Below are 24,119 nucleotides of genomic sequence, written 5' to 3'. Positions count from 1 at the left end.
TCTAGACTTTGTTCTCATCGAGGCCTGCTCCTTCCACATAATAGACGGGATGTTCTGGTATAGAGGAGTTCAGGAACGCCATGACGAAGTTGTTTGTAGGTATGGTAGGTCTTCCGCAGCACTTGGTGGTCTGTCTTTGCGATGGTGAGTTCTTCTTTGATAGAGTAGAGTCTGTTGGCGGACCTCTTGTTGCGCCGTAGAAAGAGCTGAGATGTTCTACGATGGAGGTTTCGGTAGAATCCTTGCGTTTTTTATAACAGCTACTAGTCTGCTCCTACCTCTGGTAACCGCTTCGCTACACCCGGACTTCGTCTTTAACAAGACAGCTCATCAAAGATCCTGATCAAACTCCTAACACCAACCTGAACGTTCTCATCTGGACCCTGTCCGGGAACCCAGCTTGCGTGTGTAAAGTTAGTAAGCTTGAGCGAGTAGATCTGTGACGGATTGGAGAGTTCGTCGTCATCCTTCATCTTATCTATACACGACTCGATATCGTCGTTCAAAATGGTATCTTCTATCCCGGTATCAGCGTTCTGATGTTTGTTGTTGTGGGGCACCGTTTGCTCGATGTTATCGCGGAGGACGGCACCATCTCCCTCAGATGTAAACAGTAAGCTGGCAGAGTACACCCTGCTCTCCTCGCTAGTAAGAACCAATTCTACCCTCTTCAATTCCTGGAGGAAAGCCCCCGCGATAGTCTTCCCAAGGCCTTCGTCGATACCCGTCGGTGAGTTAAATATAAATCTCCTCATCTCGCTTACGAGATTATCGCAATTGACAGCAAGTCGCCCGTACTGCTTGTGGTACATCTTGTACCCCTCCCGGTCCTACTCTGCCGGGTCGTCGCTACCTTTATAGACTCGTATGCCCGCGATAGAGAAGCCGTGAGATCTGCTTGTAGTCGTCTTGCTAATCTCATCCAGCTGCCTCCTCTCTTCAAAGGACGCATCATCGTCCCATAGTCTCATTCCGAGTTTAGCGTTAAGCATGTTTGGGCGATGGAAGCCATAGTCGTTGTTGAAAAGAACTAACATGCTAGTTGGGATGTTCCTATCCTTCTTGTGCTGCTACCGGATGTTATCCTTGTCTTGCAGCTCCTTGGCTTCCGCCGCTACTTCAGCAGTATCCTTCGCCGGTGCGTGCCCCTCCCCCTTTATTGCTAAGTTTATGTGATCAACAACAGCGGGCGGCTGCTCGTTGAGCGGGTTGATGTCGGTGATATTGGTCGTCGAGAGTGTGCCCAGGTATATTAGCATAAGCTCGGCAAAGGACGGGTGGTCCTTGAAGGCAGATTCGTAGAAGCTAACCTTATGTTGTGTACAGGGTACGAATTGGAGCCCGTCATCTAGGGAGTAGAGTGTGTGCCCTTCCTATCAAAGCCTGACGTTGAGGGCTTCAAGTCGCGCGAGGAGGTAGTTAAGATATCCTGATGTATGCGGCTTCTGATTACCTCTCGTAGCTCTGATATGGCTGTGCTATTACCTAGGATGGTATCATTCATAATAGGCATCTCCACGCCCTCAGTGGTTTTAGTACCTGAATAGCTGCGTTCATCTAGTACTTGAGTTTAGACGTTCAAGGGTGGGAGCTCAGCGTTCGTGCCAACACCGACTGTCTTGGCTGTAGCGTCCTGAGAAATACTATCGAGGTTGTTGATCCAATACAAACCCTCGATGATTTCGTTGACATGGTCGAATGGATCTATCGGGTGCGAAGTCGCTTTATCTTCGCTCTGCTCGGTAGCCCAAGCCGGGGCGTGGAGAGACACGTCCTCTATGTAAAGCAGCACATCAATGGTCGGAGCGTTGGGAATTTTCGTCAAAGCTTCTCGCATGGAATCGGGAACGCCGTCGTCTTCATACTCGCTACCGGCTCGTCCATCCACCTACGCGTGCTGGGAGCCTTCGTCGTCATCTGCAAAATATTCGCCTACATCAAATTGCTCTATCGGGTGGCCCACAGCTTTTGAACCTTCTTCGTTTGGCACCGTAGCCCAAGGCAGGGCGAGGAGGGAGAACAAGTGGGTGTGCTGCGCGATGTGGTCGAGGAGGATGGACTGGTCCGGTTGAATGTGTCTCTCTGCCGTAGTATCGCCAGGACGGCGGCAGAAAGGGCAGGATTTGCGCGCTGCCACACTGGCGCCAATTCCGCACATGTCCACAAGTTCGGGCAATCTATCCTTGGCGTCGATTCCGGGATGGAATTGGTCTAGGTGCTTTCGGAGATCGTCTTCATCGATGCGGAATGCCGGGATCTGACAGGGTGCGCATTGCAGACCCTGGCGAGTCTGCCGCTGAGTAGTGTCTCTATGGCACTCTCTTGTACGGATGTCCACATCAAAAGTTCTGTCCTATACGCTAATCTGTTTTGGGGTTTAACTAGTCTAAATATCAGATTTAGTGAGCTGACGAGCTCTCTAGAGGAGGAGGCCTGTATTTGGGGGATGCAAGCGCTGATCTATCAGCGCTAAAGTTTGCCTATCTTGGGTTCTCAGTGGTCGATGCTCAGCAGCAAAATCAGCTAACTAAAGAAACCGGCTCTAGCCCCCAATACGGCATAGTGCCTTATTCGAGCTGGACAAAACTTTTGACGTGGACATCCGTATGCTCGTCGAGGTCATTGTGGTCGCCAAAGGTTTGGCGTTCTCGGCATGCCAAACATTCCCAGTAAACAGGACCATTCGCGTCGGCCGTAGCCTTGTGCTCTTCCAACATGTGCTCTCTCAGAGCCTGCTCGTCGGCCCACGAGCACAGAGGGCATTTTTCAAAGACGGGATGGTCGCTTTGCTGGCAAAATTTCGACAATTGTGGAGAGTTGATCTTCAGATATGGCCCCAGAATGCATCTCCTTGATGTACGCCAGCAACAGCTCGCTTGCGGGGAATGTAACGGGCGAGTGCCGGCAAGCGAAGCATTTCCAGTACGGTAGGCTCCTGTGATCCTCGAGCATGTGGGTTCTCCATTCCTTCTGTGTCACGAAGAGCATCGACGTAGTGCTGCACTCGGGGAAAACGCAAGTATATGGGCAGAGGTCTTCGATTAAGTGTTTCCTAGGTGCTCGCCATGTTGTCAGCGAGCCCTAAGCAGCTACCAGGTATGGGTAAAGGAGGATACTGAATTCCATTCAATATTGCTCATCGTGGATGGCAGGAATTCCCAGCAGCATGGGCACTTGAAGGACTGAAGACCGGGTTTCGTAGAGCGACTCAGCTTGGGGGGGTATTCGAGTTTCATGGCGGTGGACGATAAGGCGCGACTTGGGACTTTCCGCGCGAGCTGTGGAAGCTGTATTTGCGAATACTCTGAGAACTTTGTAGTGATTGACATACCAGCGCCGGTGTCAGAGGGAGCTGCATCTCCTCCACCTTCCCCACGTTTCTTTCTACTAACCTCACCAACGGCTACCATAGTTGTTGGCTGGGTAGGAGCGCGTGTGGGAGTTTGCAGTATGGGAAGGGCCTGGAGCCTATGAACGGCCAGCTTCTCCCCGTGGCGCCGTGCATGGAGGAACCGATGGCGCCGTCTGAGGTTAGCATCAATCAGATGTTTTTGTACCTGGCTCAACCGGTCCTTGGCGAAGTCCAGTTTGGCGTCAATCCACCCCTCTCCGGAAGACGGGCCCCGGCTGCTTTCAATGACAGAAGGCAGCCCAGCCAAGATCTGGACCATGTGCTGTCGAAAGCCTTGATAATATTTGGGGTTGAAGGATTAGTCGGCGTTCCTGAGGCGGTACTTTTTACCCGCTCGTCGAATGGCGCTCCCTGTCTGGATCAGCTCCAGGAGCAGGCCTGGTTGCCATCCATCGTCTCCACGAGGGTTACTGGGTCGTCATCGGTCTTGTCCGGATCCTGAAGCAGGCAAGAGCTTGGGGTTTGTGGTACGGTGGCTTCTTCATCGACTGCTGTACCCAACACGGTTAGATTCTGCTCTTGGCCTTGTCCAACGGATCAAACTTGCCGAGTCTTTTGCATTCGTCGATGTGGGCGAGGAGGCTGAAGAGCAGACTGAGGACCACACGGCGCACTAGGTCGTCGCCAGACAAACGGCTGTCAAAAAAAGCAGGGCCCTGGGTGGAGGCTCTGTCAGAAACACTGCACGCTGGAATTAATTGAGGTTGTAATTGCTTGATTCTTGGCGCTCTGGCTTCGCCAGAGAGCCTCTATTATAGTTGTGAGTGGTGGCAAAGTTGGTGGCAAATACTAGCCATTGGCCAGCTGAACTGACGTAGTCAGTTCAGCTCGGTCTGCCACACCTTCTGGCCTCCGGCCAGAACCCCTTCCTTCTGACAGGCTCCGACGCCAGCAGCCCAAAGGTTGAAGTCTGCCAAGCGATTTTCAGCCCATCGCTCTTGCATCAGTCGGGCCGTTGACCTGCAGTCGCGCAACGCATCACGACACCGTTCCGTGATGTCGTAAATAGGCCAAGGAGTTTGTTCATCCATCGAGAAGGATTGAGCGGAGCTGCGTTCTCATTCCGATCGAGCTTGGAGGTGGGAGTCCGAGCGGGGTCAAGGCAGCTTGGCGATAGAGCCCAATCTAAGGGCCTGAGGTTTGCCATTCGCCCAAATCTCAACAAGTTAGATAGGGGTTAGGGTTAGTCATCGCGGCAATTGATCGCTCGATGAGGTGAACCTGAGAGCTCAAGCGGTGCTTCCACAGTGTAGCAAGCTAGCTGGGGCGCTCCAGTTCCTGCACCGGGAATTTTTTATTGGGGAGAAACTCTTCCCCGCACATGGAAAGGTTGCGTGAGGAAAAAAGGGTTGAGGAAAAAAGTGGTGGGAGAGCAAAAGTAGCTGGGCGCCCCGCGCATTTCCCTGTGGTCACATGATGTTCACGAGCAGGAAAAGGTGGTGGTCAATTCGCGAGCGAGCTAACACCGTCGTCAAGCTGACCCGGGCGGTGTTCAGTCACCCAAAGGGACGAATACATCTGACAGTCACTGAGGCCCCAGCTTAATCAAGTTACTACCTTGCCAAGAGTGACCTTAGGCTCAGGCTACACCTTAGAAGGCCTCCTGCTGAGCTGGCAAATTGTGCAGTTGTCCCTAACGGGGATCAAGCAAATTGTCTACATCGTCTGCTCTTGCTGATAAACTACTGGCTTTCCCTTTCCTCTGTCTGTTGGGGTTTAAAAAGGAGAGCCACAGACGCCTTCCGGGTAAGACGGCTTACCTTCACCCTACCACTCTTGGTCATCGAAACTGTCCCCCTCATCGACTTCTTCCCCCACTCTTCCACCTTTGCCGATATAAGGCTCAGCCTCGACACCTTTCCTTGATCTCTTGAGCCTCCCCGCTCTCTTCGTCCCGAACCATAAGACGGACAAAACCAGTCTCTTGTGCCTTGGGAATGGCTGCAGGAGTCTTGCCAAGATTGTCGGCAGCAGCTGGACCCGTAACTTTGTCGCCAGAGTGATTACTAGAATCCTATTCCCTAGTGTATTTATCCGTAGCGTCTTCACAGTCGAGCCCTTTGCCCTTGGTCCGGTCGACCACCTCAGCCTTAGTCTTGGTCTTCTCGTATTCGGCCTGGATGGCATCCTGTTTAGCGAACACGGTTGCATCGTAGCCACGCTCATCCGGGTCTTCAAAATCGTAATAGTCGTCCATGACATCGGCTGCGCCACAAAGGGCGGCCACCCGTAGGAGATCCCACTGCATCTCCAGCAGTTCCCAGCTGGGCATATGATCGTGACGTTGGAGAACAAATGTCTGACCGGTCTGGATCCGCACTCCACTCTCCCGGTGTGCTAAGCCATGGCCCCAGCGCTGATCCATTACCCCAGCTTGGAGAAGGACATCCATGTCGGAGCGAATGTAGACACTGGGCTTCAAGACACTCCTGTTTAGCCAATGCCACTGGACGACAATGCCTTCGGTGGTTTGTCGAAGAGGTTTTAGAGCAAACCTCGCGTTGTCGAACCAGAAGTGGATCTGGTGGCTCATCGAGATGCCGTTCTTGGCTGACTGCGTAATGCCTGCTGCTTCAAAATTCCGACGCCAAGCCATAGCCTTTTCAGAACCCCAAAATGCCGTGAGCATGTGGTTGAGGTGTATGAACTTCTTCTTCTCACTTGTTGCAAAGGGCAAAATATGTGCTGCCTGGGGATCCGACATTCCCGAAAACACACAAACGTGCCCATCTCGGTCCTTGACCTAGCCTCTGTTAGGACTTATCTAGAATACAAGGAAGTGAAAACGTACTTGATCTGCGAACCCGCTTCTTGTTACCGAGCTAGAAGAGACAGGCATTCCCGGTTCGTTGAGAAGTGACGAAGGTGCCATTATAGGGGGCGGATAATCTGGTGCATCGGGAGAACGAGCTTTGGGAATATCTGTGTCGGTTAGGGAGAAGTTAGATGACTGGGGGGAAAGAGGAACGTACAGGCTCTGATTGCATGTGGTGCGGATGTCATGGTTCCAAGGACCATAGAATGGCCTGAGAGGTCATGGGCATCATCGGGCAAAGGTTCGCTACGCAGGGAATCGAAAAACGTGCGAATTTCTGAGACAGGCGCAACCATAAATACGGCAAATATCGTCGCATTGATCCGTGTCTCATGATGCTGACAAATCGCTCGAAGCTCGTCGAAGAGGCGCGTCGCGTGTCTACCTCGGTGAGGTAATCTTGCACTGGCTCGGCCGGGGGAGAGATGTCATTTGCGAATTGACGCATGGCATCGGGATCAGCCATGGCAGCTGCGAGGATGCTGTCAACCGCCTCAGCGCCCAACTTTGCCACTGCTTGCTCCATGGTGATTTGGTTGTGGGAAAAGTCGTGGAAAAGTTGTTGCGTGAGGAAAAGGTTGCGTGAGGAAAAAAGAAAAAAAAGGTTTGTGAGGAAAAAAGTGGTTGCTTGAAGTAGCCGGGGCGCCCAGCGCATTCGGTGTTTTTCTGACCTAGGTTAAACACGGACCACACAGACACACAATTTCAAGATCTGTACAAGAAATTGCCCAAGCATACACAGCTCATTGAATCAACAGCAAACTCCAAAACCATATACTGAATGCAATAGGAAGTAAAGAGGGGTTAAGGCATTTGTAGAGAGTTTGTTGATGTACATTACTTGGGAGGCATCACGTGGTCCTCATATGTATTACATATGATAGTCATAGGTGATACATAACTCAGGCAACACAGGTTTTCAATAATATAAAATACATAACTAAATGAATCAAGGCAAAAACGAATATAAATGGCTTTGGGGAATTGATTTAGTAGTAAAATGTAAGCTGGAGATTTTGTAATATTATGTATATATGTATTATATATGTAGCACATATGTTGCTCATATGTAGCTCATATGTAGAAGTTCCCAGAGGGTCCCACTCTATATTGCCTATTTCATGGGTCGTCATCATATATATCTTTCATATGTTCGTCATATATCTCCCATATGTTTAACATATATAGATCTTTAGCAACCTCCAAGTCCCCTTTCTTTACTTTACTCATTTATAAAAAAAATCTTTGCCAGCCAGCAGATCTTATGGCAATTATTTGGGAAACTCCAAATTTTCTTTTTAAATCGATTTTTGAGTACATGCGATGCACATGCATCGCAGTCGATTGCATTTCGATTTACTGGAACAGGGGTGTCTGGGTGGACCGTGCTTAACCTTGATCAAGAATATAGCCCAGCGCATTTCCCTGCAGTCACATGAGGTTTGCGAGCAGGACAAAGTGGGTCGTCATGGTTCGCGAGCAGGAAAAGGTGAGATCATCGATTCACGATCAAGAACAAGTGAGGTCATCGATTCGCGAGCAGAAAAACGTGGAATCACCGATTCACGAGCAGGAAAAAGTGGGAACATCGATTCGCGAGCAGGAAAACGTGGGGTCACCAAGGTTTGCTAGTAGGAAAACGTGGGGTCGTCAATTCGCAAGGGCGGTAGTTCATGAGCGATGAAGTTTCATTGTGAGATAAAGAAATGTAGAGATTTCGTGGTGTTTTGCCAACGTTTCACCAGTGAGGCTCTTGCGTTTGAAGGAAGAAATCTTGAGGTTCGAAGTTGAGGCAGCAACTGAGATACCCCGCTAAACTTCAGCAGCGCAGCGGCCCGTCCGCAGCGGGACCAAATCCACATCCCAGCCCCACCATGTCCGACTCAAGGTCAAAGACTCCTCTCGCCGCAAGCTGTCCTCGGCTGTCTCATCAACGAAACTCAATTACCCGTTGAGCGGATGGAAGATAACGGGAGAAAAATCGCGTTGAGGCGCTCAGGTCGACGGGATTTGTGATACTCACATTCCATCGTCATCTTCGATATTTGGACCCGCGCCCGCTTCCCGGAAGCGATGGGCCAGATTGACTTGACGAAAGACCCGTACAGAATACAGCCATGGTGAACAAATGGACAGCAAACGGTGAGCATTTGGGAACATGATAGTCAGACGGGAATCCGGGAATTTGCCTAGCATCTACCTATTTCTTCTGCAACTTGTGCTTAACCACGCGACCCTTGGCCAAAAACTCCATGTGCATATTGCGCAGTTCCGAGGCCGAAATATACGCCATCTCGTCCGTTACTAACTCTGTCAAGAAAGTTTTCTCTTTCTTTTTCCCTTTCCCCTTCCCCTTCTCATCACCCTTCTCCTCGTTCTTAACGTCATTATACGGCCCATTAACACAGATGTCGTTAACCATAATAAGGCCACAGTTGTAACGCAAAGGCGCTGTGGATAGGGGGAATCGAAGAGGGATCGCAAAGGCAAGATAAACAGTAGGTAGAAGGTGGGTGTGTATGAAGAGATCAATTGAAGCGTGGCCTTCCTTCGATCGAAGGTGCGGCCACTGGTAGTCTCAGTGCCTCAGACCTTAGTCGCGCGGCAAATTTTTGAGGTACCTTTGCCCCACACCCACCCGCCCCACCCACATCAACCAATCAATGGGTCTCAAAAACAATGCCGCTTACTGGGGGAGAAAATTTTGCCCCACAGGTACATATGCACAGGCCATGTGCAAAGCGCAAAGCGCCATCGACCCACAATTCTCGTCTGCGCTTGGAGATTAGTTTAGGCTGGAAAACGGTATACCAAAGCCCCAGACTTGGGCAGCAGCATTTTCCTTAAGCTTCCATCGAAGGAATATGTATTTTGTCGCTGTATCCTTCACGTGTGGGATTAATGCGACTTGTGTCAGCGTAGGCGCGTCGGAGGTAACTTCGAAGCCGCCACGCGGGAGCACCACATCTATCTCGAAATCGCTCAACTCTACCCGCCCAGTCAAGCGTGGCACTGGTGTTTTTCGTTAGTGCTAGAGCCCAAACAGCTGGTAGGACGTTTGAACTTACGAGAATGATAGACACCGAATCCAGTTCCTTCTATATGCCTTTGCTTCTCACCCATATCAAGCCTAAGCGTGAAGCTTATCCAGGGCTGGCTGTCCGGTGACTTATAAGATCGCACGGGGCAAGTGACACTTGGCGGTGTCGGGGACATTGTTGGGCCGCAGGCGATTACCTGACCTTGCACAATCAACGCACATTCTTTTGCGAACGTTGTGAATGAGGTCTTTGTGCTGGTCTTCTGTACGGGCTGATGCAAATTCAATGGTCAGCTCAAAACTGCTGACAGGCGATAACAGATCCAGAAACTTGTTGTGACATCTTCATCGAAAGGAAAAGTCAAGCCGTGGGGTTAAGATAAGATGAATCGAGTAGTTGGTTGAGGAGAGGGAGCGCCCAGAGAAAAGAGTCGTTCTCGCAAGGTTCAAGATAAACTGAACTGAGTCGTCTAGGGAGTGTCCAGAGAAGAGAGTCAAGCCGGCGAGGGGAAAGACAAACTAGATGGGGGTGGGTTTCGCTTCACAAACTGCCTTCAGCAGGCCAATCGGATCTCAAAAGAGAAAATAGCCGACCCCCTGAGGGTATCGACACCGGTTGGTGCTGAAAACAGCAAGTGCACGGAATTCTCCAACGCCTAAGAACGTCGCCTTGTCTCGGGCGGGGCCGAAAAGAGGCCGAAGTCTCACAACGCCCGGGGCAGTAATTGCGGTATAAACCGCAGAAAATGGTTTCCTGGGATTGGGGAAGAGGGGGCAGAAACGACTGCGCAAGTTGATCTCAGGAAATAATTCTGAGAAAGTTGTAGGTGGGTAAGATTTTATGGGCAAGACTCCTAAGCTTTGCCAGCTTGACTCCCTCGCAAACCGTTTCCTCTACTTACCTATTTCAATTTACTTTGTCTGGATCCTCCGGGGCTTGGCTTTTCTCTCAAAATCTCCTCCCACCTACGTATCCGCAAACCTTCTCAAGAAAGTCGGCAAGATGGCAAGCGACCCGAAGAAGCAGTTACTCGATCTTTTCGACAAGGATTCAGCCAAGATTCCTTCTGTCTCAAAGTTTTTTCAGCACGCGCCGGCTAGAACTGAAGTGCAGGACCTAGTCCCCCTGGATGAGCTTACAATTCGTGTCGAGCTTATCGCCTCCATCGTCGACCACCTGCGAAATGAAGTAGCGGAAGATCTTGACGACATTAACGACTACTCTTTCGCGGCCTTACTCATCGCGGCCCTCCATAACAACCTGCGGGTTGTACGGTTAGTTAGAACAACTCAACGGACCCCGCGTGGGGAATAGTACAAGAGAACCACGCATAGTGGTGTGCACTACACCATTAATATAGTATAACCCATACAGAGCCAGAGGCGCAATAACCTAGAAGCCCACATGCCTCTGCCAAAAACAGCCTCCATCAATAAAGGCCCTCAGAAACACAGAGGAGGAACAACTTTTACGGCTCTAACCTCTGTCGCGACAAAGGGGAGCCGGGACAGAGGCTAGTATAAGTAACTTATCAGAACAGTAGTATAAATACCATCATTGTGTCCACAATGGAGTAAAGGACCTCTTGGTTCTTCACACTAGCAATTTGTATTGTCAATTAATCTACCGTTTGGAACCTCTTAATCAACAGTCTTCGTAACAGTACTTTGCCTCAGAGAGTTATGCTAGCCTTCTTACAGCCATCTTACCTCTACCGTCTTTAGGATTCCGTCTCTACGTCCTGTCCCACCTAGGTTCACATAGGTGTACCTTCAGGAAGGCCGTAATAGAATGCAAGGATGCTCCTAGAAATTCTTTAGGCTACCCTAGCATTAGAATGTCTTCTAAATACAGCCATTTAACAAGTGTAACGGCGTTAGCGGTTGTTGAAGGGATAATCGCAACACCGTTATTTCTCGATCCTGTTCATCAAACAACACAAGCCGGATCGACGGAAAGGACAAAGGCTTTGGTCCACAAAACCGACTATATAAAGCCCCAGACTCCCCGAGACTTGTAGCTTCTTCTTCTTTTCTCTTCACTCGAACCTAACACAACTTAGGTTCTACTAGAATTGACAACACTTTTGCCAACTTGGTAGCCTTGACCATGACAACAAGCACTAAATAGTCTCAATGTACAAAATGCCCTTCATCTCCTAATAACGCGCAGTAGCAAAGGCATCTCCTAAACATCCCCAGTATCAACGACTAGTAATAGATATAAGCATTACCAAGCGGAAGGCCTGGATGAATTATCCATGAAGTTCTGGGTGGTGGCTATTGCAGGTGCAAATGTCCCAATTCTGGGCCCTTTCCTTACACAGGACCATTTTTAGGCCCTTCGGCTAAAACTGCACCTTCTCGGAAAGCTGTGCTATTCAATGGGCAAATATTAGCCGAAGCTGAGCCAGGCTGATCTGGACTGATCAAACGTGACAAAGAGTCACGTGACTATGAGCAGGGGCGTTTGTCGATTTTAGGGTCATGAAACATGGAGTACACCAGAGGAGATTAGTCAACAACAAGGGGTAGTCGACGTGCTTGTAAGAACTCATTCTCGGCGGCGGATAAGGCAAGCTTCCAGGTAAGCTTCAAGCGCACCATGCGGGCACCAAAGCGCCGTACGAGAAAGCCGCCGATACGCAGGCGGTGGGCAAAAATGTCCTCTCTCGTCCGCTTGAGACCGAAATTGATCACATCCTTTTCAAAATTCGCGGCCCAGAAATAGCAATAGTCGAGCGGCCGTAAACGCTTCCGGTTCAAATCGCCGCCAGTGCCCGCCCGGGCGTTGGCATCAGCACCGGCCTTGCAGAGTTTGACGACCAAATCAGCGTGCCCATTGTCAACAGCATAGTGTAGCGCCGTGAGGCCGCAATCGCCTGGCTGGTCGAGCTGACCCTTGGACCTGAACTTGGAGAGCAGATAGTCCACTACAGCGGGATTCCTCATGCTGGAGGCTTCGTGCAGCACCGTATCCTTGCTGTCGGGTCCGATGAGGAGCGGCGGCGCCTTGTCCGTGAACGGATGCGATGGATCGAGTAAGTACCTAAGTGGCACGACGTCTATATCAGCGCTGGTGGGGATGTACTCCCACAAAATGTACTCTCACCCTGTATCGTGTTTCCACGGGCGACCCAGGTCGGCACCATGCTCGAGGCGGTGCTGGATTATTTCAACTTTAGCTAACGGGAGGAGATGGCGCTGTACGATCGGGAGTTCCTGGAGCGGAAATAGTGGTGGAAGAAGCACAAGGAGAGGGATCAATCCAGAGGGGAGCCGGAGAACGAGGGGAGCGAGACCGGGGAGGGGAACGGCGGAAGGGGCTTCGATGTCGGGCAAATCCAGGATTAAGTGAAGTTCTACCGGCGACAGCGACACGCCGTGGCCATAGAGAGGTAGAGGGAGATGTTGGATCTGTTGTCGCCGATGACGGGGAACCCCACCGCGCTGGATAATAGCCCATTGTCTACATAGCTGGGAAGTCGGTTTGGGACGAAGTGAGGGTGGCTTTATGCTGGAGAATCGCGTAGTTGCCGAAGGTCAAATATGCCTGTTAGTAAGGCTACTGAGTAAGTATCGTTCTCGATTTCTCCCTTGATCTACTGCTGTAGTCAATGAGAGATTCTTCCCGCATACTGGTACATGCCGAGGCAACATACGATTGTCCCGATAGTCATCTACCCCACATAATAAGGGTATATAATAGCACAGAAATCCTGATGCATGTTGTCTATCAAGGTAGTAATTAGAGATCAGACACGACTGCTCTATGGCTTCGATTTCAGGGACGCCGTGATGCTCAAACCCTCACTTCTTAGCAACCATAGCTCTTCGTACTGTACATGCCAGCGCGTAGCAAACCCCTCACACAAAAAATATTCTAATTAAATCTACAAGCTCAGCTAAAAACCCATGCATTTCTGCCCAGTTCCCATCAGCGTCTGCTTACTGGGGATTCCAGTCGGCTTCGGCAATCTCATAGAAAGCCGGATCGAAGGCGGGAGCGACTGTCACGATGTCAGCGTAATTATCCCGCAGTTTCAACGCGGAAAAGGCACACAGAACCTACCGGTAGTCCCAACAAGGGTCCATTCGCCTTCGCTCTTGGCGCGCTGCCACTCCCACGAACCAATCACGACGTGCGGCTGCTGGCCTTTGAAAACATCGGGGCCAAGCACCACCTTGCGCACGCCGTTTCCGTCGTTGTGCGAGAGAGACAGCGTGAGGGGCGCGCCGGCGTAGTAGTGCCACACCTCGGCGGAGTCGAGGCGATGCCAGAGGGACTCGCCAACCTTGCCTTCGAGGAAGTAGTAGATGGCCGTGCTGGCGGAGCGGGTGCCGTTGCCGGTGTTGATCATATAGGGGTCCCGGAAGGTTTCCTTGAAGTAGCCTCCCTCGGGGTTGGCGGTGAGGCCCAGCTCGGCGATGACTTCCTGGGCTGTGCGCGTTCCGATGGGCTTTCCACAACCGCGGCATCCGTTGTGCCGCCTGGACAGGCCGTCGCCCGGCGCTGTTGGGTTGGCTATTGCTCCCTGGAAGAAGCCCATCATCGCCACGGACACGAGACAAAAAAGCAGGACAATTCGGGCCATTTTGGATCAGAATCTTCGGGGAAAAGCCACCTAGATAGATATGTTCTAATGTTCGTTTCAAATATCGCAGTCGTGGCAGTGGGCGTCGGCTGCGTCGGTTTTGTTAGGTCAGGTACCTTAGCTGACGAGATTACGCAACAAGACAAGCCCCGTCACCCCAATGCAATGCTACGGTGCGTTGGTGATTGGCCTATAATAGTATAAGGCAGGGTGAGTGGGCCGCCCTGACCACAATCAAATCATAACCGATTGCCGCGCCGCATGTTTACGGTTCATCAGCATTAACTAAGATAAGCTAGACCTCACGGCGCACGAGCCAGTTCTGGCGGAGGATCGCCCTCAAATGGGCGGGTCTGCGGAGGGACCGGAAGAGAACGTTGTTCTTAGAAGTTGATTGTGATTTGTGCTACCCCATGGCAGGTTGGACTTGGCATCAGCAGAGGGATTTGGGCGGGAACCACTGGGGTGGCTGGGCTCCGCTTGGAGGACATGAAACAGCACTGCACTGGAAAGCAAAGATCATTGACGCCTTGTGTGGAAAGGCCGTGGAGACGCGCTGTTAAATATACCGTACGTGCATCTGTGGGCACGACCTCGAGGCTCAGCCGTGGAAAGGTTGAACAGTTCCTGGTGTTGAGGTGGCATTGCAGGGGGGGGAGAGATTGGCGCGTGGTCGGAAGGACGGTTCAAGGTTGCAGTGGCTCATTTTCTGGTCCAACCTGGCAACCTCCGTTTCACGGACCGAATCCCGAATGGTCCAACTGGCCCCGGATACGGCGGGAAGATCAAACCTGTCGTGGTATCGCTCCTGGGCGGAAATGGCTATCCTGGGAAGGGCTAGCGATTTTTTGTTCTACACGCGGCGTACCAACTTATCTTACAATGACTCGCTAATTACCTTACCTATTACGCACCACAATGACTCTCGTGGCACGGCAACATTAGCCTCGCGACAAAGAGAGACTAGGAGGAGGAGGGTCCTCAACCTTAACCTGCATCTATGCCCTCCAATTAACATGAATGCCCTCCTGTAAGCGAAGCGGCCCGCCACACTGGCACCGCCTATGGGAGTGATCCTCGGCAAAAACCTGTTGAATGGAGAGCACCCGCAGGTAGTGGGGGCAGTGGCAGCATGCATGTAGGCGCCCAAACCCGGGTTGGCTACTCGGCTGCCCCCGCGTTGCCTTTTGAGGGATTTGAAATGGAAAACCCGGTATGAACGCCCCAAGAGAGTCGCATTGCCGAGACGGAGATTCAAGGCTTCGCAGCTGCTCCCTCGGTTGCCTAGCACACACATGCGGCCTGCTTTTCCATTTTTCGGTTCCTGGCCCTGGGCGAGGTCGCATAGCAGCTATGTAGCACTGTAGCAGCTCAACGAGTCGTGTCACGCCATCAGCCACATGCAGCTTCTATCTATCCTTCTTTAACCCCGGTCTCCCCAACAGCGAGCTACTACGATGCCTTCCGTCATGTACCATGTCCCATTCAGTTAGCTGAGGTTGCGGATCTCTACAACCACCTCACACCATCGTACATCGGCGGATGGTGAGAGCCTCACCGGGGGCTCGTGGGCTTGTCGATCCAGTGCATCATGGCAGGCACGGGCATCGACGACCTCCGGAATGATCTGCCCATGTCCATGACCATCGCCGCCTTTACCGGTATCTCATGGTTCATTGGCGCCGAGATCAATACCTCGCTCTTTCTACTCTTCAAACGCCGCCGCGGCTTATACTTCTGGTCCGCCGCACTGTGCTCGTGGGGCGTCGTCCTGCAGCCGCTCTTCATCGTTCTCGCGGATTATGAAATATGGGGCGACTTCAAGGGGTCTATCACCATGATCTACCTAACATGGGTATGTGAACTCAGACTGTTTACCGCCCCTCACGGCTGTCCCGGGAATCAGCGGACAGAGAGATGCCTCTCGATACAGAGCATTTGCTCCTGAAACTTTCCCGAGATCCCACTAGATGGAATGGTATTTCTAACAGTGTCGGCCAGTTGATCATGGTGGTCCCGCAGAGCTGGCTTCTGTACTCGCGTCTGCATTTGATGGCGCATCACGGGACGATGCTGAGGTGGATCAAGTTCGTCTTGATCTTCACGTCGGTTGTATTTTCCGTGCCAACCATCATCATGGGCACCATTGCTGTGAGCATATCCCGCCTTGTTTGCATCCGCCAATCTCGGCGAAGGGTTGCTGATACTGCCGTGCAACATACAGCAAGCAACAGACATTAGCCCGGGTCTGTTCCGCATCAACTTGGCCTGGGACCGCGTGCAAGTCACCGTCTTCTTCGTTCAAGAAACCGCCCTGTCCCTGCTGTACATTTGGCAAGCCCGCAAATACTTACGCAACTCGTCGCTGCTCTCTCAACCGTACCTCGAGCCCACGTCAGGAGGCGCCACCAGCGCGGCGCGCGCCGCCCAGGAAACTCATCAGATGCTTTCACATCTCGTAATCGCCAACATTCTCGTCATTGCACTTGACATTGCCCTCCTCGGCGTCCAGTATGCCGATCTTTTCTACTTGCAGGGCGCGTTTAAGCCTTGCGTGTATGGGATCAAGCTCAAGCTCGAGTTTGCGATTCTGAACCGACTTGTCGAGATTGTGCGCAGGCGCGGAAGGGGGGGGGTGGGTACATCATATTCATATGGGAGCGGCAATAGGGGTGGCGTGGGGTTGTACAAGTCCACGGGAGGAGGGCTCTCTTCCCAGCCGGGAGGGCGGTCGCAACCTCAAATTTCGGTGACCTTGTTTGCCCAGCAAAGGCGGGAGGACGAGAACCAGGCTGAGAACAGCCGTCAGGAGCAGGTCGGACTTAGGCAGTTGGAACCCCGGCCGGCCACGGGGCCCTCGCGATCGCATAGCCATGAGAGTCAGGATCGCATTTGGGACGGACTGGGCCGTAGCCGCGCTTATGCGGAAACCGAGACCAAGCCTTCAACATCGGCCCATCAGTCACAATGGCGACAGGTATACCATAGGTAGCCAGCTGACCACATTGATTAGAAGCCAGATCGGAGTCATGAGGCTTTTTATGGAGATCTCTATCATCTTGATTAGCATATGGCGCTCAATGGCGTCGAAATGGCGGCACGAAAATACTACTAGGGGGCCGGAACAATACGGATACTCGACAAGTTCCAATTTGATGTAACGACGTTACGAGCATGGTTAAGGGAGTTTTCAAGCATTCACATACTGAGATGCTCTTCAGAACTCACAATATACCCACTAAAGTTCCTACATCAGAGTGCTCGTGTACAAATCGTAACGTCGCGTCCTTTTGGGTTCGGTAGCCCAGGAACAGAGCGTACTCGTAACATAACCTCTTGCAAGCGCTATTCTCAAGTTGACCTTTTCTGAGTCTGCTCGTGGAGAAAGGCCAGTGCGGCATTTCTGTCATCCTTAAAGGGTTATTCCGTCTCTTCGGCGTTGCCGACGAGAATTTCTCGGATGTCACTCTTCAGCCTCATCTTCACAGTTGGCTGCCCGACTCAACCACTGTTGCGGGAAGACGGGTAAAACCGCGACATCGATCCTCACCGAGCCTTTGCCCGTTCCCTGATTTTCCCTGTGAGGAGCAATGCATAGCTTACCCTCATATATTAGTTGTTGTTGTTCCCTCTGCACACTTCTTATATCCTTCAAGCCTGCAGTGCAGTGTTGGTAGTTGGATTGAATGCAGATCAAGTTAATTTCCTACCTTATCTAGCTATCACTCAGTTCCTCATCCCATCTGTTTGCGTCTTTTGGAGCTGACCACCATGGACAAGCAGGCGAAGACAAATGCGGAACAACTGACAAATGACGATGACAGCTTGCCAGAGAGCACACAGGACGAAGAATATACGCCAGCTGAAATAGCGGCAACAACTTCTGGATACTGCCCATTTCCCCGGTCATGAACCTCTACTCCAACCGCTCTGGCATCATGGATGTCTTGACGACTGTCAAACTCTGTGGCGCCAGCGAGGATGACTTCCTGTACCTGGTGAAGCTTCACACGGGCTCTCTCCCCACCGGCCCGCTAAGGTTCCGACCCGGCTGGTACCTGCGCGACGGGACAAGCAGCAAAGCGCCCATTCTCGCGGCGGTGGGCGACAAATCCCGGCAGCTCCTGCTGCTCTCGACGTTCAGTCTCGACAGCGCCATCTTGCTGCCGCCGCTGGAGAGGGACGCGACCCCGCACGCCATGGTCACCGAGATGATGCACGCCACCACAACCGCCGCCGGCGACGGGGACAAGACGGTTGCGTTCCGCTTTTCCATCGAGGTTGGTGTCAAGAGTCTCGAGCGGGAGGAGTTCGAGTGGAGGAAGACCAAGGACGAGAAGGGGAGCGGGTTCGTGCTCCTGCGTCTCGCTCTTCCGTCGGACCCGGCCCGGCCCTCGCCTGGGACCTCGTCGGCACCGCTGGACAGCGGCTATGAGACCGTCGTTGAGCTTGTGTTTGCCAAGATGACATCGTGGAAGCATATTTTTTCCCTCGAGCTGAAGGGCACTGGCCGCACGGGAGAGTTGGGCAGCCGCTGGACGCTCATGGTTGTTGCAACTGCCTTACGACTCTACTGGTTGCGGAGTTATGGCAAGACTAACAAGACTACCGTTGGCGTTGCCGAGAAGATGAAGGGCAAGAGATGCGGTGATCGGGATTGTGGGTACCGTATGTACCTGCAATCAATTTGTAAACTCGCAATGCATGTCCGTCTTTGAAGCCAGAGTAATTACTCTCGCTTCTTGGCTCATTCGAATTTGGACTTTTCTATTTATTTCTTTGTTTTATTTTAATCGTATACTCACTAGGCCTGTCTCTCTTTGAATTCGGAGTATTCTCTTTTTTCCCTTTCTTTTTTTTTTCTTTTCTATTTTTTTTCTTTCTTTCCGATCCTTCTTATTCCCGATGTAGTGATTAAGGGACAGAAGGATTCACGTTGGCTGGCAATGGCTTCCCGGTTATTGGGTTTCGTGCGACTTGCAACCGCTGCAAAGCACCCCTAATAAAGCATTGGGTGGGCCCTGCAGGCAAGGGCATGGCATCAAATATACGTAGCGTTGAGGCCTTGTCAGAACATACTTCTACTGCAATGCAGCTCGGGGCTCGGAGCTTCGTTCACCAACGAAAATAGCCTTGGAAAAATATAACAACTGCAAAACATCAGACTAAATATTCATACATAAAACTGATAGCGATATCTGATGATACCCAGGATTTATCCCAAATCAAAATCCGAAGCGGCAATGCATCGGCCCTACCGCTGCCGTCTTACAGCGGTCAATTGACCGCGGCAGCGGACGGTAATCGCCAAGACATCTGCGGGGGTGATGCCCTAGCAACCGTTTGTTTACACAGCGCCGGATTGGCCCAATTGACCTCTCACAGCCCATCACATCCTGTCACCGCCCTTCCCCAGGCCCTGCGCTGTGCGCCAGACCAGTCGGCTGCGCCCGTCAACCAAAGCCGACCAAAACAATCCGCAACGCCTCGTCGTCTTGGACCACTGCCAGCGCATCACTGCCCTAGTCTCTCCACCCGCGAGACGCTCTCATTGGTATTCCGCGTTGCCCGAGTTTCCAAGGGGAAGAAAGTCGCATGTATAAACACAAATAGGCTGACGAGCCGCTGCGGAAAAAAAAAAGTTTCTCTCAAGATGCCACGGAAGATCCACGAGCTGGATTTGGACTTTCAGATTTATGTGGATCCTTCTTGTCTGAGCAATCCGATGGAGGAAGAGATCCCGCCGACGCAGCTGCCGCCCTCGAGCGACGAGGCGCAGGACCCCGCAGCTGACCCCGCGGCGGCCGAAGAGACGGCAGTGGTGGAAGAGACAAACGTCGAGGAACAATCGACAGGCGACAGTGCCGATGCACCTGCTGAAGAGCTGCAGGACGAGGCAGCTCCCGACGCCGACTCCACGCCAGCAGACGACCCTGCTTCCGAGGTGCAACCAGAGCCTGAGGCCACGGACGAAGTGGTGATTTCGGAAGCCCAAAAAGATGCGACGGAAGCCGGTGCTCCCACCGAGGAGCTGCCAGAGCTTGAAGAACAAGTAGTCCTCGAGGAAGAATCAGTCCCAGAGGTTCAAGACACAGCGGCAGCTACGGAAGAGCAACAAGGGGACACGTCGGCGGTCGAGGATAGTGCGCAGTCAGACCCACCACTGGAGTCTGCAGAAGGACCGGCAACCGAGGAGCCCGCCCCGGAGCTTGAACAGTCTGAGGAGCCCGGCGCCAACGACCCGGCGCTCGAGTCCGAAGACCAAGCGGAGGGGACGACACCGGAGGGGGCGACACAGGATGGCGGACAACACGGCGACAACGTCGAGGCGCCAATTGCCGAGACTCAAGTTGGAGTGGAGTCTCACGACGAGCCCAACGAGAAGCATCATGAAGACCATCACGAAGATCTCGCGGTGGATGCCGAAACTCAGGGACCAACATACAACCCGGACTCGGACGCCGAGGATGAAGAGCCACGTGGTCGGCAACCGTCCACCTTCACTGACAGGAAAACTTCCCTCCGGACCGAGGCTCTGATTCAGGCTGCCGCTCGCGCCGTCGTCGCTAAGATCGAGAAGCGCAACAGCGGAGGGTCAGCAGAGCACGACGACGAGCTCGAGAACTCTCTCCTCAGCACCGGCTCGCAAGAAACGTATGGGCTCAGAGATGCCGACGAGCACAGCACCTACGACGGCCACCAGAGCCCAAGCCGGCGGCAGTCCGCCGAATCCCAAGTCCGCCACAACATGCCCTCACGCTCAACATCCGGCGACGAAGGGGGGGAGAGCAGCTCCCACAACGAGCATGACGACGACGTCTTCAGCGACCGCAGCGCTCGGAGTTCGCTCTGCTCGATTGACGCAAACGACATCGACATCAAGACGCCTCAAGCGAAGGAGAACTTGTCCCGGCGGGAGTCATACGCCTCCAGCAGGCCCTCGCCGCGGGTCGTGTCGGGCATCTCGACCATCTCCGGTCTCTCCCAGTACGACAAGGAGCAGTTTGTACCCACCAGCCGGGAAAACCGGATGCCCTTCCGCACCCCGTCGGAAATCCGCGCCATGCAAATGGGTTCCCTTACGCCGTCCGTCTTTAACGGCAGCTCGCCACGCTCCAGCAAGCGCCATGCCGGGAGTTCCACGGGCATCCTCCCGCCCCTCTCGAGGCTCGGCAGCCCAACCATTTCCACCCAGTACTCCCCCAAGGGCCGGTCAACCCCGCCGCGGTTCAAGAGCCGTAAGGAGGCGCCGCTGGTCCTTCTCCATGTCACTCTTCTGCCCCTGCGATGGGTATGGGGCGACGTGCTGAGCGGACTGGACTCTGTCAATGGCAAAGCTCTCACAGACCTTGACCAACCGTTCGAGGCTTCGGAGCAGCTCAAGACGTTACGCGACTCGTGGAGGGAACTGCAGGACCGAGTCGGCGATACTGTCCTCGAGCGCGGCATCTTGCTTCCTCACCCCCAGAACGACTACGAGGTTCTAGAGGAGAGATTGCTCGAGGCACTGGAGCTCCCCCTACGACGACGTGCGCGCATTCTCGAGTGTGGGCACTACCTCGGACCCGCCAACGAGATGCCCGACGAGGAGGAAGAGTGCGAGGATGACGACTATGCGTCGCAAGCCGAGCAGATCAAGGAGGAGAAGAAGCACTGGTGCAATACCTGCAGGAACGAGATCCGATACGAAGATCTCGGTCCGGGCAAGGTATTCCGCGTCAAGGTGTACGCGAGCAACGGGTTGATGAAGGCCGGCGCCTGGGAGGCGTGCTGGAAGGAGATGGAACGGGTCGACGTAGAGGTCGAGCCGATCGTCGACCCCTCCCTCCAAAACGAGCTGGAGAAGCTCGGCGCCCGACAGCTCGAGCAAGAAGAACAGCAGAGACGGCAAGAAGCCGAACTCGAGCGGACCCCTGAGCCGGAGCCCGAGGCCAAGCATGAGGGGACACCTGAGCTGGATCAGCATACCGACAAGCCGCAACAGCCAGAGCGCCTGTCATCACCTATACCCGAGGCCACGCACGCGGACACCCTACGGGAACAGCTCCTATCCTCCCGCCCCGCCTCGGCAATGCAAATGACCATGCACGCCGCCCCGACGCAACCACCGGCCCCGTCCACCTCGACCTCCATCACCCTGGCACACCCCCATTACCCGCCACCCCTCGACACCCCCGACGAGCGCCGCCGCCGCGACGACGAGCGCATGCGCGAAATCTACGGCGACATGCCGTCCCAACACCCGGCCCACGCCGAACACCCCTATCCCCACGCGCACTCCCAGGCGCTGACCCCGGTGACGGGCATGCTGACGGACCCGCGCCAGCGCCATCCCGACGCGTACGCCCCGCCGCAACAGCAGCAGCAGCAGCAGCCGCGGTCCGCGCCGGAGGAGGCGTATCGGGAGCGGAGACGGGTGGGCGCCGGCGGCGAGGGGCTGGAGAACGCCGGGTTCGTCGAGCTGCTGATGGAGGCGTTCAAGGTGCTCCTGCGCGACCCCAAGAACGTCGCCATCATCGTGCTCTGCGTCTTCCTGACCGTGTTGATGAAGCGGCCCGGGACGGCGCAGCCCGGCGGCAACGGGGTTGTTGTACGGGATGCCGCGTATCGGGGCCGGTTTGAGCAGTCGTCGGTCGTTGTTGGCGCGGTCGCGGAGGCGAGGGATAAGGTGGTGGAGCCCATGCAGCCGGTGGTGGTTGCTGAGGCTGCGGAGGAGGCGCTGGTGGTGGCTATGCCGCTGCCTGAGGTTGCGGGTATGGGGGTCGGGGTGGGGGTCGAGGTTGTTGCTGCTGCTGCGGCGGCGGCGGCGGCTGCTTCGGCGCCGGAGGTGTTGGGTGTGGCGGTGGAGGAGCGGCCGGTTGTGGAGCCGGTGCTGGAGCTGAAGGCCGCGGACGGTGAGCGGGTGTCGGCGCTGGAGGCGGAGACGCCTGTTGAGCAAGAGGTTCGTGACTTTACTCCGGTCGAGGATGTCCTGGCGTTCGCGACGTCCGGTCTGGAGCCTTCCCCATCTGCCGAGCTGGACCCGGCTGAGGCTACTCCGGTGGCAGACACCGAGGAGACTGCTGAGGCTGCCGGGACTGCTGGACCTACCCTCGAGGTGGACGCTCAACGGGTGCTCGCTACTCCCGCGGACGCGATCGAGAGCGCAGCGGTTGACGCAGAGGAAGCTTCGGCTTCGAGCCTGGAAGAGGAGATGGCCAGCTCGGCGTCCGTTCCTGAGCCGGAGGCCACCGGAGAGGCTGTCGAAATCCCTGCTGCCATTGACCTGCGTGAACCTGTGGTTCACGACATTCCCCCCGTCATGGAGGAGCCTGAAACTGCCCCAGTCGAGGAATGCGTCGCTCCAACAGCAGAGGCTGACAACAACCCGCCCACAGAGCCCGAGCCTGATATGACCGAAGAAGAGGACTACCTCTGCAACGACGCCGCCCCGTCTTCCTCCCAAGAACCCGTCCTCGCCCCCATCCCGAGTACCAACCCTGAAGGTTGTCTGCCCTACGCCGATCACGACTACGACTACGACTACGACAGCGACAGCGACAACGACAGGGACTCGCACTCTTCCGCGTCGTCCTCGGAGGTCTTCATCCCTGGCCCGTATGTGACTGAGCGCAAGACGGTGCGGGTGTTTGAGACGGTCACGGAAACGGTGCGGGTCAGCGTGGTCACGCAGACGGAAACGGTGAGCACCGTGGTTACGGCGGTGCCACAGACCGTGGAGGAGACGGTGTTTGAGACGGAGACGGTGAGGATTACGGTCAGTGTGCCGGTCGGGGAGAGGAAGAAGAGGGCGGTACCAACGTGCCGGGTTTAAAGGTCGTAAAGAGTTTGTGCTTGATCCGACTGGATGATTTGAGGAATGGATACGGATATATGTATGTATCGAGATGCGATATGCCAGGACGATGGATGGATGGATGTACTTATGTATGGGGTGGTGTCGTTTCCTTGGCTCTTTCTTTTTGTCGCTTTGAATGCATAGCGGACAGTTCATGGTTAGAATGCTTTATGAAAACTAAAATGACTAATAAAAAAAATGTTGGATGACATTCCCGTCCTGATCTTTAGCTGTGATGTTGTGACCTGCTTAGTTCCCATCTTGATGAACGACGACATTCGTAGTAGCTCCATTCTCTGTAGTTGTCTCTTCAGATGAGCTGTAAGGGAACTCGGAAACCTGGTGTGATATCAGTTGAGGTCAGTGTGACAGCCGCCGGCGTTGGTGATGGGGCCTGGCATTTGAGTGGTCGTTCCGAG

The 24,119-nt window shown here is 53.8% G+C and overlaps 8 protein-coding genes across 8 annotated transcripts; 3 read left to right on the top strand and 5 right to left on the bottom strand.

Moving 5' to 3' along the window:
• Nucleotides 1-314: 314 nt before the first annotated feature.
• MFIFM68171_03069 (uncharacterized protein) lies at nucleotides 315-812 on the bottom strand (the record flags this gene model as incomplete). Its single annotated transcript, XM_071058491.1, has 1 exon — nucleotides 315-812. The coding sequence occupies one exon, from the start codon at nucleotides 810-812 to the stop codon at nucleotides 315-317; it is 498 nt and encodes a 165-aa protein (XP_070914592.1).
• A 4,614-nt stretch (nucleotides 813-5,426) lies between these two features.
• On the bottom strand, nucleotides 5,427-6,251 carry MFIFM68171_03068 (uncharacterized protein; the record flags this gene model as incomplete). The annotated part of the gene is made up of 2 exons (XM_071058490.1): nucleotides 5,427-6,155; nucleotides 6,204-6,251. The coding sequence occupies 2 exons, from the start codon at nucleotides 6,249-6,251 to the stop codon at nucleotides 5,427-5,429; spliced, it is 777 nt and encodes a 258-aa protein (XP_070914591.1).
• Nucleotides 6,252-6,411: 160 nt separating this feature from the next.
• On the bottom strand, nucleotides 6,412-6,753 carry MFIFM68171_03067 (uncharacterized protein; the record flags this gene model as incomplete). The annotated part of the gene is made up of 1 exon (XM_071058489.1): nucleotides 6,412-6,753. One exon carries the CDS (start codon nucleotides 6,751-6,753, stop codon nucleotides 6,412-6,414), a length of 342 nt encoding a protein of 113 aa, XP_070914590.1.
• A 5,028-nt stretch (nucleotides 6,754-11,781) lies between these two features.
• MFIFM68171_03066 (uncharacterized protein) lies at nucleotides 11,782-12,419 on the bottom strand (the record flags this gene model as incomplete). The annotated part of the gene is made up of 2 exons (XM_071058488.1): nucleotides 11,782-12,332; nucleotides 12,380-12,419. The coding sequence occupies 2 exons, from the start codon at nucleotides 12,417-12,419 to the stop codon at nucleotides 11,782-11,784; spliced, it is 591 nt and encodes a 196-aa protein (XP_070914589.1).
• A 796-nt stretch (nucleotides 12,420-13,215) lies between these two features.
• On the bottom strand, nucleotides 13,216-13,862 carry MFIFM68171_03065 (uncharacterized protein; the record flags this gene model as incomplete). The annotated part of the gene is made up of 2 exons (XM_071058487.1): nucleotides 13,216-13,277; nucleotides 13,340-13,862. 2 exons carry the CDS (start codon nucleotides 13,860-13,862, stop codon nucleotides 13,216-13,218), a joined length of 585 nt encoding a protein of 194 aa, XP_070914588.1.
• A 1,591-nt stretch (nucleotides 13,863-15,453) lies between these two features.
• On the top strand, nucleotides 15,454-16,854 carry MFIFM68171_03064 (uncharacterized protein; the record flags this gene model as incomplete). Its single annotated transcript, XM_071058486.1, has 3 exons — nucleotides 15,454-15,717; nucleotides 15,864-16,013; nucleotides 16,087-16,854. The coding sequence occupies 3 exons, from the start codon at nucleotides 15,454-15,456 to the stop codon at nucleotides 16,852-16,854; spliced, it is 1,182 nt and encodes a 393-aa protein (XP_070914587.1).
• A 916-nt stretch (nucleotides 16,855-17,770) lies between these two features.
• On the top strand, nucleotides 17,771-18,580 carry MFIFM68171_03063 (uncharacterized protein; the record flags this gene model as incomplete). Its single annotated transcript, XM_071058485.1, has 1 exon — nucleotides 17,771-18,580. The coding sequence occupies one exon, from the start codon at nucleotides 17,771-17,773 to the stop codon at nucleotides 18,578-18,580; it is 810 nt and encodes a 269-aa protein (XP_070914586.1).
• A 935-nt stretch (nucleotides 18,581-19,515) lies between these two features.
• Nucleotides 19,516-23,676, top strand: MFIFM68171_03062 (uncharacterized protein; the record flags this gene model as incomplete). The annotated part of the gene is made up of 1 exon (XM_071058484.1): nucleotides 19,516-23,676. One exon carries the CDS (start codon nucleotides 19,516-19,518, stop codon nucleotides 23,674-23,676), a length of 4,161 nt encoding a protein of 1,386 aa, XP_070914585.1.
• Between the last annotated feature and the right edge of the window lie 443 nt (nucleotides 23,677-24,119).

The sequence above is a fragment of the Madurella fahalii genome, assembly GCF_045866475.1.
Source record: "Madurella fahalii IFM 68171 DNA, scaffold_2, whole genome shotgun sequence".
Taxonomy (NCBI): domain Eukaryota; kingdom Fungi; phylum Ascomycota; class Sordariomycetes; order Sordariales; genus Madurella; species Madurella fahalii.
The sequence above is the reverse complement of the archived record's forward strand: the minus strand, read 5'-3'. Positions and strand labels throughout refer to the sequence as shown.